The 13559-nt window shown below is 43.8% G+C and overlaps 1 protein-coding gene across 1 annotated transcript in view; it reads left to right on the forward strand.

Annotated features, from left to right (window-relative positions):
• pgk1 (phosphoglycerate kinase 1) overlaps positions 1 to 13065 on the forward strand; it is a 29060-nt gene extending 15995 nt beyond the window's left edge. The window contains exons 5-11 of the mRNA XM_033030792.1: positions 2347 to 2450; positions 3019 to 3138; positions 4351 to 4465; positions 6099 to 6278; positions 6850 to 7027; positions 9584 to 9682; positions 12731 to 13065. Of these exons, the coding sequence (XP_032886683.1) occupies positions 2347 to 2450; positions 3019 to 3138; positions 4351 to 4465; positions 6099 to 6278; positions 6850 to 7027; positions 9584 to 9682; positions 12731 to 12771 (837 nt within the window). The 3' untranslated portion in view covers positions 12772 to 13065. The remainder of the gene's footprint in view (positions 1 to 2346; positions 2451 to 3018; positions 3139 to 4350; positions 4466 to 6098; positions 6279 to 6849; positions 7028 to 9583; positions 9683 to 12730) is intronic.
• The last annotated feature ends 494 nt before the right edge of the window (positions 13066 to 13559 follow it).

Here is a 13559-nt window from a genome sequence, read left to right on the forward strand (position 1 = left end):
CACAGAGTGGTGAGCCTGTTGAATTCTCTGCCTCAGAGGATTGTGGTGACCGGTTCTCTGGATACTTTCAAGAGAGAGCTAGATACGGCTCTTGAAGATAGCGGAGCCAGGGGATATGGGGAGAAGGCAGGAACGATTGTGGATGATCATCCATGATTGGAATGTGGGAGGAAACCGAAGATCTTAGAGAAAACCCACGCAGGTCACAGACCACCTGTTGTCAGGATCGAACCCGGGTCTCTGGCGCTGTAAGGCAGTGGCTCTATGCTACCGTGCTGCCTTTGCGTTTAAGATTTTGTTGCCGTATGACTTATTAAAAAGGCTTTTTGAAGGCCTGCTTTCTTAAATTTTCTCGGGTGCAAGTTCGAGGCATGTGCCGAAATGCCAGAAGTCACAAATACATTGATACTCTTGGCAGTGACTCCTTCTGTAAGGTCAAAGAGCAGGCTAACTCTTGGAATAGATGCGCCTCATTGGTTTCTCTGCCAGGTTTGTGCCACATACAGTGATAGCAGTTGCTCACAGACATGCTGACCTTTATCAGCTGACACACGAGACTCCCGGAACTTGGGCTGAATAGTCTGAAGAAGGGTCTCGACCCGAAACCTCGTCCATTCCATCTCTCCAGAGATGCTGCCTGTCCCGCTGAGTTACTTCAGCATTTATTTTCTTCCTTGGGCTGAATAGGTTCCTTTTGCTGCCAGGTTTTCGCTGCAACTTAATTTAACATGCAAACAGTTATAAATAGTCATAACAAAATTCTGCAATATCGTGATCTTTTTGCAGACCTAGCTCTTAAAATTTCTTTTTTTTTTCTATTCAGCTTGTTCCAGCATATACCTGCACTGTTCTCATTGCAGATGATCACTTTTGGGACCGTTGTTTCATTAATAATACTGCTGGTTTTCTCCCAGGGTTGGCTAGGCATAGCACCATAATATAGATGGTTGATCACTGTTGTCCAGAAACTGCAGATGCAGTTCCTTGTGTCCATTGGATACAAAAACTGCAGGGACAACGTACAGACTCCATACAGACAGCACCCGTAGTCAAGATCAATCTATTACCGTAGTCGTACAGAATGAAAATATTTCCTCAGCCCAACATGGGCGACACGGTGGGGCAGCGGTAGAGTTGCTGCCTTACAGCGAATGCAGCGCCGGAGACCCGGGTTCGATCCCGACTACGGGTGCTGTCTGTACAGAGTTTGCACGTTCTCCCTGTGACCGTGTGGCCTCTCTCCAAAATCTTTGGTTTCCTCCCACATTCCAAAGACGTACAGGTATGTAGGTTAATTGGCTTGGTAAATGTAAACATTATCCCTAGCGTTAAGACAGTGTTAATATGCGGCGGTCGTTTGTCGGCGCGGACCCAGTGGGTCGAAGGGCCTGTTTCTGCGACGTATCTCTAAACTAAACCAAACATTATTAGTGATCAGATTTTATAACTGACCTGTTCCCATTTGCCTGCATTAGGCCTATCTATATCCCTTTAAATCCTTCCTGTCTATGTACCTGTCTCAATGTATTTTAAATGCTGCCTTTGTGCCGGCAGATCGTTCTGTACACACGCCACCCTCTGCATGAAGTAATTGTATCTCCGGTCTCTTGTAAATCTATTCCCACCTATTGTAAACTTACACCTCCAATTCTGATTCCTCTATCCTGGGGGAAAGACTGAACATGCTTCTCATGATTTTTGTGTACCTCCACAAGGCCATTCCTCAGCCTCCCACACACCGGTCCACACAAGTCCTAGCCTCGTCCTCTCCATACAACTCAAACCCTGGTGACATCCAGGCAGGACTTTCCATTGCACCTGTCCCTCGCCAGACTTTTGAACATGACGATAAACTCTCCTTGATATGAATAAGAGGTAGACAAAAGTGCTGAAGAAACTCAGCGGGTGCAGCAGCATCTATGGAGCGAAGGAAATAGGCAACGTTTCGGGCCAAACCCCTTGTGACAAAGATTTTCTTTCTTGCCTCTTGTGAAGCTAATTCTAGTAATCTTAGTATTCTAGTGACTGAGCAATAGCTTGCATTCTAGTAAGCCACATCGTTCCCAGAAGATGCACAGTTCAGAAAGATACCTCAAAGGTAGGTGCAAGATCAAGCCAGTGCTTTGCACTCGAAGAGAAAAATGTCTCGAGTAAACATGAAAAAAAATTGGATTACTGTTAGAATTTGGTGCAGGGCATCTTTCTTAATAACTTTGAAGTATTTCCACGCTCGGACTGCTTGACAACTCTTGATGCTTAAATGAGGGGAAGGTCTAAAATACTGAAGAGAGCAATGCTACTTTTCCCTCATAATGGGGTACTGAAATGAAATCTATTATTTCCCAGACAAAAGCAACTGAAGAAAACGTTAAGTGTTTCCGAGACTCGCTGTCCAAGCTCGGCGACGTCTATGTCAACGATGCTTTCGGAACCGCACACAGAGCTCACAGGTGAGCTATTTGACGTTCCTCCCTTTCTGGTCAGAGGAGGGGGGGGGGTGGGGGGAGACGCCCAAACAGAGCTGGAGTTGAAATATACACACAAGACTGGACGGGTTCAGAATCTCAAAAAGACGATGGTTTGGTGGGTGGCACGGTGGCACAGCGGTAGTATGAATACTTAACCTATTGTTGAACCCAGAATCATCCTAAACCTATATAAGTAAAATAGTTTTTGTGGGAAAGAACTGCAGATGCTGGTTTGAATCGAAGGTAGACACAAAATACCGGAGTAACTCAACGGAACAGGCAGCATCTCTGGAGAGGAATGGGTGACGTTTCAGGTCGAGACCCTTCTTCCGATTATTAAGTAAAATAGTTTGTTACTTATGGTTGTTTGACTTTAGTTAAGTTCTAGGAGCAGAATTAGGTCATTCGGCCCATTGTCTACTCCTCCATTCAATCGTGGCTGATCTATCTATATCTCTCAACCCTGTTCTTCTGCCCCCCCCCACCCTACTTATAACCCCTGACACCTGTTGATTAATACTTTTGTTTTAATTTTTTTGCTTTGCATTAGTTCCATGGTTGGGGTAAATTTACCAAAGAAAGCTGCTGGCTTCTTGATGAAGAAAGAGCTTGAGTATTTTGCCAAAGCTGTTGAAAAGCCGGAGAGACCCTTCCTCGCCATCCTGGGTGGGTAAGTACCAACGCTGTTCAAGCTAGCCTGCATCTGGTATCTGAGAACTTTTAGAAACAGCCATCACATCTGCCTTGTGTGCATTATTGGCATAAACCTTGCTCTTTTATTCAGGAAGGACAAAGGAACAAGCCTGGGGCCTGTGTTGTTGTTGTTGAGCTAAATTGGCCTAATGATCAAGAGTGTTTTACTGTCGTATATGTCACGAAATAGAGCAATGAAATTCTTTCTTGCAGCAGCGCAACTGATATGTAAACATAGAACTCTATAACACTCATAAAAAGAACAAATAAATAGACAGTAGTAGTGCAAAGTCAAAAATAATGTCCCCAAATCGATGTAGTTTGGAGCCTATCTGGACGTTGTGGTGTTTAATAGCCTGATGGCTGCAGGGAAGAAGCTGCTCCTGAACCTGGATGTCACAGTTTTCGGAGTCCTGTACCTTCTTCCCGATGGCAGTGGTGAAATGAGAGCATGGCCAGGATGGTGTGGGTCTCTGATGATGCTGGCTGCCTTTTTTGAGGCAGCGACTCCTGTAGATCCCATCGATGGTGGAGAGGTCTGTACATGTGATGGACTGGGCAGTAAAATTAAAATTACCACAAGATTTTTAATTCCTAATCTGTAGTTTACGTAGATAATTCACACCAAAATACAATATCTCAAACTTGCCATGCACAAGTAATGCAGCCATCCACAAACATGTTATCTTATGGCCAGGTGGTGGAATGTTTCCGTAGGAAGAATATGAGAGAGAAACGACCTGCAATATAATATCACCGTCACTTGGGGGCAGTGTTGTGCAGAAAATAAATACTGACAACCCTTAATGCATGGAATTGCATCTTATATTTTGACTGAAGTGCCACTGGAATTTACAGCTAGGACATGCCTTCAGCATGCCGTCTCTTATAATGATCAGTCTGGGGAATAAAAACTTTTGATGCATTTTATGCTTTTAATGCATTTTATTTGTCCTATATACAACTTGCAAGCATGACCATTGCAGCAAACAGAATTGGAAACATTCTCTCAACATTCACTCGCTCCAGGCCTTGTGCTATTTGGTAAATTCAAAGTAACTTGGTGGAATTTTTCCTGGTCTTGCAGGACAATACCATTTTCAGCGCTGCTTCTTTGTTTCAACAGCAGATTAATGTAATAACATGGAATGATGCAACTTGAATAGCTGCCTCTGTTACTGTTCGACAGGGCTAAAGTCCAAGACAAGATTCAGCTGATCAATAACTTGCTGGATAAGGTGAACGAAATGATTATTGGTGGAGGCATGGCATTCACATTCCTGAAGGTCATCAATAACATGGAGGTATGCTTGCCGGCTGAAATGTACCATGGTTTTTCCATTCAATGAGAGATTTTATGCCGTCATTGCAATACTTATTTTTAGTTCAAAGATGGATATTTTCAAGAAGTAATTGTTTTGCCATCTCTGGCTTTCAGATGCCTTGTTGGATTTACTACCTAGTTGTAAAATTACTTGATTTTCACCCCAACCACCAATGTTTGGGTGTTTTGCATATTGCTTTCTTGTCAGAGTCGTCTATAATGGATAAATCTTCAAGCAATTGATCTTTCATTCATGGAACACAAAGTGGCACGGATTACTTTATTGTCACGTGCGACTAGGCACAGTGAAATTCTTTGCTTGCGTACGCAATGAATACAAATAGCGGCCACCTACAGCGTTGACAAAGCACGCCAACTCCCCCTTTTGTTCTCCTCCCCCCCCCCCCCCCACACAACTGTCCCCCACGCCGGATCCTCCACGTTCTCATCGACCCGCGAGGCATCGCTGCTGCCGCGAGGCTTCACCACCGTCGAGGCCTCACTTCACGCCTCTGTGATGCAGAACTGGGCGCTAGCCACCGGCTCCATCAGTCTCTCAGCCGACCCGGATTCCGACCCGCAAGGCCCGGCTCCTCCAACCGACCCGCGGGGCCCCGACCCAGGTTTCTACGCAACGATCCGCGAGGCATGGAGACCGTGGCGCCTCGATAAAGGCCGATGGCCGCGCTCCCAGTCCCTAACCACGGCCCGTTGGTTATGTATGTTGTCGTATGTCAAAGTGTCTTTGGTGTGTTTGGACCGGTCTCTTCTTGTTCATTACCTCGTTCGCTTTCTCCAGTTTTGGTTCCTCATCTCTTGCCTCTTAGTGTCTGATTCTAAGATGCCATTTTATCCCCGTTCTCCCTGGTCTGACTTCGATAGTTCTGCTGTTGTCCTCATTTGTTGCCGAACAGGCACCTCAAACCAGGAAATGTGCATCAACAGACAGAACATTTGCCCACTGCCCTGCTCTTCGTGGCCTTCCTTATAAATGCTCACTTTTTTGGCGATATTTTTTGTTTCATCATCTTGTTTACATGTTTACCATAAAGTTTTTTTTTCTGGTGGAATTAGACTATGATGACATTCTTTACATTAGTTATGGTAAAAAGTGCTCAATAATATACTTATTAGTTTGCATATTTGTACATTGAAAGAAGGATCTTACATTCAATAGCACATCAAATAGTTTCATGTACATGACTTATTTTAATGCATGCAACAAGTAACAAGAATAATTAAAATCTATGCCTGCAACAGTAAGGGAATGGTGTCTGGATGTTTAGTTTAGAGATACAGCGCGGAAACAGGCCCTTCGGCCCACTGAGTCTGCGCCGGCCAGTGATCCCCGCACACTAACACTATCCTACACGCACTACGGACAATTTACATTTGTACCAAGTCATTTAACCTACAACCTGTACCCCTTTGGAGTGTGGGAGGAACCCAGAGAAAACCCACGCAGGTCACGGGGAGAATGTACAAACTCCATACAGACAGCACCCGTAGCCAGGATGGAACCCGGGTCTCTGGCGTCGTAAGGCAGCAACCCTACTGCTGCGCCACCAACTATATGTTGTGCGAAAGTTTTATAACTTTGTTTTTCCTCGTAGATCGGCAATTCCCTTTTTGACGAAGAAGGGGCCAAAATAATCAATGATCTGATGGCCAAAGCAAAAAAGAATGGAGTGACTATCACGCTGCCTGAAGATTTTGTCACGGCTGATAAATTTGATGAAAATGCAAAAGTTGGAGCAGCCACAGTAGCTTCAGGCATCCCGGTAAACTGGATGGTAAGTTGTCAAAAGCGCTGCGATATTATTATGAACACCTTTTGAAGTCTCTGGTTACAGCAAAACAAAATGCACGGTAAATTAAACTCAACAAGGTCGGGCAGCATCTGTGAAAAGAGAAACAAGAGTTAGCATTTCAAGTAAAGACCCTTCTGTATGGGTGATGTTTAGTTTACAGATACAGCATGGAAACATCCCCTTCAGCCCACACACAGTAGTATAGTTTAAAGATACAGTGCGGAACCATCGAGTCCGCGCTGACCAGCGATCACCCCGTACACACTAGCGCTATCCTACACACTAAAGACAATTTACAATCTTTACCGAAACCAATCGACCTGCAAACCCGCACGTCTTTGGGATATAGGAGGAAACCCACACGGTCACGGGGAGAACGTAAAAACTCCGTACAGCACCCGTGGTCAGCATGGAACCCGGGTCTCTGGTGCTGTACAGCAGTGCCACTTTAGAACCATCCATTGTGTCATGTGCCTTCCATTCTTGTGAATGAATGATATGCTTGTTATCTATTTTGGCTAATTGAGATTTTGATTTGACTTTCCCTACGCAGGGTCTTGACTGCGGTCCGGAGAGTATTAAGAAGTTCTCTACGGTCGTGTCTCGGGCAAAGCTCATTGTGTGGAATGGCCCCGTCGGTGTCTTTGAATGGGACAATTTTGCCAAAGGCACCAAAGCTGTCATGGATAGGGTTGTGGACGTCACCAAGCAAGGTTGTGTTACCATTATTGGTGAGTACTGACTGAAATCTAATAGTCCCTTACAACTCCAAATAAGCTACATAGACTTGGCGGCATTGATTTTGTCTTTTTGCACTATTATTGTCTGTTATAATGTGTGTGTGTGTATATATATATATGTGTGTGTGTTTGTACTGTGTATACACTGAACTTTTTCTTGTTCATTATATTGTTTACAGAGCACTATGTTTACATATTCTGTTGTACTGCTGCAAGTAAGAATTTTATTTAAGAAGGAACTGCAGATGCTGGAAAATCAAAGGTAGACAAAAGTGCTGGAGAAACTCAGCGGGTGCAGCAGCATCTATGGAGCAAAGGAAATAGGCAACGTTTCGGGCCGAAACGTTGCCTATTTCCTTTGTTCCAAATGATGCTGCTGCACCCGCTGAGTTTCTCCAGCACTTTTGTCTACGTAAGAATTTTATTGTTCTATCTGGTACATAAGACAATAAAATCATTCTGCCGTCTTTGTGGAGAAAGATGATGCTGTGTTTCTCCAAACTATTGATATATATTTGACCATTTTGTATATAGGACTTAATGAAATGCAGTGTAAAATGTGTAAAACTTAATGTAATAGTCATGTTGGTTGCTGAGTGTGTTGCCGACAGGGGCTCAAAACAGAATTTGGTGTCGACCGTGCAGAAATTCTTCCCAAAAAATGATACATTGATTAATAGGAAATAATTCTCTTTAAAATGTTTACGATAAATATCACTCTTAATTGGGGTGGACCGACGAAACTGCAGATAGATGCTGGTTTACAAAAAAAAAGACCCAGAGTGCTGGAGTAACTCAGCGGGTCAGGCAGCATCTCTGGAGAACATGGGTAGGTGACGTTTTGAGTTTGGACCCTTGTTTGGGCTGCAACAAGAAACGTGACCCATCCATTTTTTCCAGAGATGGTGCCTGACCCGCTGAGTTACTCCAGCACTTTATGGTGTAAAAAAAGTTTTTTAAAAAGGCACAGTTGCACAGTGGCTTTCGAGTAGAATTGTGTCCCTGTGTTTCATGACGACAGAAGAAGTAATCGTACAAGAGATGGCGAATTGTTTGTAGCCCGTGTACTAAAGTTGGTAAATCAAGAATATAGCTGGACTTCTTTAGCCTGCACTTCACACCCAAGTAGATATATTTATTTCCAAGAGGATAATTGGGCAGACAGGATAGAAATGAGGATATTTTCTACTCTTCTAAGGCCAATAACGTCTCTGTGATCAGCTGCGTTGTTGCAAATGTTCAGTCTTAAAAATTAAGTTGTTAATTTGGGGCAGGCAGGTCTTGCAAAGAGGCGAGGTCTGTGAATGCTAGATATATATCAAAAGGAGGTTCTGGAATCTATGGATTTAAAAAAAAAAATCTGTTCCTCAAAGACAGTTATTGGAGAAGGGCAGGGGTGGAGTCGGAGTGATACAGCGTGGAAACAGGCCCCTTCTGCCCAACTTGCCCACACCGACCAACATGCCCCATCTACACTAGTCCCACCTGCATGCTTTTGGCCCATACCCCTCTAAACCTACCCTATCCATGTACCTGTCTAAATATTTCTTAAACGTTGCAATTGTCCCTGCCTCAACTATCTCCTCCAGCAGCTCGTTCCATACATCCATCATCCTTTGTGTGTGGGGGAAAAAAAGGTGTTATGCCTCGGGTTCCCATTAAATCTTTCTCCCCCCCCCTCACCTTAAACCAATGTCCCCTGGTTCTTGATTTCCCCTACTCTGGGCAAAAGACTCTGTGCAGCTACCCGAACTTGTTGAATGAAGAATTCCCCAGCATAGCTTTCACAAAAAGAAAAAAAGAAATATGCACACTAATTTATATTAAGTTATTTGGTTTCTTCCTCATTTGAACTCCTGGCAGACCATATTGGACAGCTACTGTTTTATTGAACTAAAACACTGCCGAGGGAAGATGATAGAATACCCTTCTATAGGCGTTAGGGCAGACGGGAATAGGGAATAACGGGATACAGACCCTGTGCAAGCAGACTGGATTAGTTTACATTGGCATCATGGTGGGACAAAGGGCCTCTTTCTGTGCTGCACTAATCTACGGTCTGAAGAAAGGTCTCGGCCCGAAACGTCACCTATACCTCTTCTCCACAGATGCTGCCTGTCCCGCTGAGTTACTCCATCCTTTTGTGTCTGTCTTTGGTTTAAACCAGCATCTGCAGTTCCTGCCTACACATTCTATGTTCTAATGTATTTGGAAATGAAGCTAGCTTTTTGATCTGTAGTCTACCTGAACAGAAATCAAGTGGTTAATTTTAGACAAAATTCTTCATACTTTATTTTTCAATAAGACATAAAACAGTGCAATTCTACGTGGATTTACTTTGGACTATGGTTTTATACTCTGCATCTATAATGAATGATAGGAAGGATGTATTAAAAGGCAATTATGGAACGAGTGAATATATATTCTTCCAATCTGGTTCTTAACACTGAACAAGCCAAACGCTGGCTCTTGCAATCTTTAATGATGTTCAATGGCTTTAAGAGTTGACACTGGCATGTTGGTTGAAACCCTTCTTGTACATTGCAGGTGGTGGAGACACAGCCACTTGCTGTGCCAAGTGGAATACTGAAGACAAAGTCAGCCACGTCAGTACCGGAGGTGGAGCCAGTTTAGAACTCCTGGAAGGTAAATCCGAGTCTTTCACTGACTTCTGCTTTCAGCTTACAACCCAGTGGGATGAATACTTATTTCTCTAACTTCCAAGTATCCCTTGCATTCTCTCTCTCGCTCTCGCTCTCCCCCCCCCCCCCCCCCGTCGTCTTGTTGAGTCTCATTGTCTGTAACTTATTTTCACCAAGACCACAGCTAACAATGGCCTGTTTCCTTTATCATTGTTACTTTTTTGCATATCTTTCATTCATTTGTTCTTTATCACCATCTGTGTCTCTTGATTCCCCTTCCCCTGACTCTCAGTCTGAAGAAGGGTCTCGACTCAATACATCGCCTATTCCTTTTCTCTCGAGATGCTGTCTGTCCCACTGAGTTACTCTAGCTTTTTGTATCTGATTTTCTGCTTTGAACTTAGTTTGACAAAGGCAACAACTAACTAACATCTCAACATTATGAATGCTGCCCTTCAGCTTCTGCGTGATTATCCACACTTTTGTTTTTGGGTTGCACTTGCCAAGTGAGGTGATGGAAATAGATATGTTATACATATACATACAGGCATGTGGGCAGATGTGTACAGGCAGGGAATAGAAGTATGCACCTCATGTGCAAGCGGAGGAGATTTGTTTAGATGGGCGTCATGGTGGGACAAAGGCCTTGTTTCTATCATTTAAAACCATGCATACGCAAATAATAACGCCATTGAAAGTGATGGTAGACAAAAATAGTGGTGGAGGAACTCAGCGGGTGAGGCAGCATCTATGGAGAGAAGGAATAGGTGACGTTTCTGGTCGAGACCCTTCTTCATAGAAAGTGATGTTCATTCTCAAGTCTCCACACCACATTCTATGGCAGGATAGGTTCGGCGGAAATTCTCCTCAAGTGAAGAAAGATATGAAGGCGGGGGGGACTTGGGATAGTTAAAGGAAGTGTCTTGAGGACAATCTGTTTTACAGTCAAGAAGGTGCTGAATGTCTTAAAAAATAAATAGGAAGGGTATGGTTATATGGGTATAAGGGGCATCCCTCAGTGGAGACAGTGGGCTCTGTCTGATGAAGGGTCTCGACTGGAAACATCACCCATTCCCTTCTTACCAGAGATGCTGACTGTTCTGATGTTACTCTAGTATTTGTGTGTCTATCCAAGGTTTAGAGGGATATGGGCCAAACGCAGGTCAGTGGGTCTAGTGTAGATGGGCTATCATGGACCAGGTGGGGCCGAAGGGCCTGTTTCCATGCAGTGTGTCTCCGTGACTATGGAATTCATTAACTTCAATCGGTTAAGGACTAAAATGAGTTTTTACAAAAACAGCCCAATGAAGTTTGAATCAATGAATAAGTTTATTGGCCAAGTATTCACATACAAGGAATTTGCATTCATGCTCCGCCCGCAAGTGACAACGACATACATTGACAGTTAGGAATGACAAATAAAACATTAAACATTAATAATAAAATATTATTGATTAAACATGTGAATTAAATGAAATACCAGAGCAAAAGGAGGCTACAGATTTTTGGTTATTGAGTAGAGCTACTACTCGTGGGGGAAAAAGCTGTTTTTGCTTTGACAGTCCAGAGTCGCCTTCCAGAGGGAAGTGATTCAAAGAGTTTGTGGCCAGGGTCAGAGATGATCTTACCCGCTCACTTCCTGGCCCTTGCTGTGTACAATTCATCAATGGAGGGAAGGTTGCAGCCAATAACCTTCTCTGCTGATCGGATGATTCGCTGCAGCCTCCGGATGTCGTGCTTGATGGAATTTCTAATATTCTTTGAAAGTGTCAGGTTATTGCTGAGCACAATTCATTAGATTTTTGTGAGGCAAAAAGTGAACAGAATTATTGTGGCTATTATGGTTGAATGATCATAGTTTTGAGAGCTCCCACAGATTTCAGAAAACTACCTTGGGTCCTGAAAGCCTACTCTAACCACTGGTAGGGACATCAAAGAGAACTTAAAATAGTTTGTGTTGCTTCCCTCCTTCATCATGTCTAATTTTCCTTTAATTTAGTTTAGTTTAGAGATATAGTGTGGAAACAGGCCCACATCCCACCAAGTCTGTGCCGACCAGTACACTAATCTGTCTACCATTTCCAAGTGATCCCAGTTTTGCATCCGACACACTAGGGACAATTTCACAGCAGCCAATTAACCTGTAAAGCTGCACATCTCTGGAATGTGGGAGGAATCCGGAGCACCCGGAGAAAACCCACGTGGTCACAGGGAGAGCGTACAAACACTGTACAGACAGCACCCTCAGTCGAACCTGGGTCTCCGGCGCTGTAAGGCAAGAGCTCTACCACTGTGCCTCCCCTATTGGAAGTTGTAAAACTCCTTCACTGTTCATTTATAAATATGTTTGAATAGCTCGACAAGACTGGGAAGTGTAATACGCAGTTATTATTTCCCAACTGAATGAATGAATGATACTTTATTATGACCATAATAATAATACATTTTCTAGTCATTATAAATACATACAATGATACTTCAGGCGCACTGCCTGAGCGGATCTCCAACGTATCCGATAAATAATAAACAGTCTAGTATTGTGGCAGTACAAAATATTGGCTATGGGGGCTGTATGTTCAGTGCAGAGTTCAGAATGGTGATGGCCTTAGGGTTGAAACTGTTCATAAATCTTGTGTGTGATTTGATGGACCTGTAACGCTTTCCTGAGGGCAGAAGGGCAAACAGGATGTACAGGATGAGATGAGTCCTATAGAGCACATGATGCCTTCCGCTAGCAACGAGAGCTATAGATCTCTTCCAAGGCAGGGAGGTGTGTGTTGGTGACCTTCTGGGCTGTGTCGATGACTCTCTGCAGAGTCTTCTTGTCAGCTGCAGAACTGTTGCCATACCACACCAGGATGCCCTGTGTCAGGACACTCTCAATGGAGCAGCGGTTGAAGGACACTAGCAGCTGTTGTGGCAAGTTGACTTTTCCCGAGTGATCTTACGAAGTAAAGCCGTTTTACCACAACACTAATTTTATTATAACAAGTTTTTAAAAATGTATTCCTGGCAACCCCACTGATCATCTTCCTTTGTTTTTCACTTGTAGGCAAAGTTCTTCCTGGAGTTGAAGCCCTCAGCAACATCTGAGAACACAGGACATGTTGAGCCCTTTGCACACAAGCATTTAGAGTGTCGCGCCTCATGCTTTACAACATTCAAAGTGTAATTGTTTGTGTCACTACTGAAGACCTCTGTCCCATTGTAGGTTTGTGCGTAGTTCTACCATAGTTTTGATGTCCATCTTCTATGTAATCGGTTATTGGCTGCATTAAGTTATTGGCAGCAGCTGTAGCACACGAGTATCACAGAGAAAGTTTACGGTTTTCAGCTTTACTGGAGATAGACTGAAACGACTGCTGAATAAATAAACCTGCACAAGCACTGGGCTCTCTTATTCAGAAACGCAGGCTGGATAAGGTCAACAGCAAAACCCCGATGGGCAATTCAGTTTATTTCTCTGCCTGAACTTATACAAGTTATCCTCATGACGTGATATGGAGATGTTTGTTCACAAGATAACATCAAGCTCTGAATTTATACCATTTAAGAAGGAACTGCAGATGCTGGAAAATCGAAGGTACACAAAAATGCTGGAGAAACTCAGCGGGTGCAGCAGCATCCATGGAGCGAAGGAGATAGGCAACGTATCTGGGTCTGAAGAAGGGTTTCGGCCTGAAACGCTGCCTATCTCCTTCGCTCCATAGATGCTGCTGCACCCGCTGAGTTACTCCAGCATTTTTGTATACCTTCTGAAGTTATACCAGTGGCGCAGCGGTAGAGTTGGTGCCTTACAATGCCAGAGACCCTAGTTCGATCCTGACTACGTACGGGTGCTTGTCTGTACGGAGTTTGTACGTTCTCCCCGTGGCCTGCGT

The sequence above is a fragment of the Amblyraja radiata genome, chromosome 12 (assembly GCF_010909765.2).
Source record: "Amblyraja radiata isolate CabotCenter1 chromosome 12, sAmbRad1.1.pri, whole genome shotgun sequence".
Taxonomy (NCBI): domain Eukaryota; kingdom Metazoa; phylum Chordata; class Chondrichthyes; order Rajiformes; family Rajidae; genus Amblyraja; species Amblyraja radiata.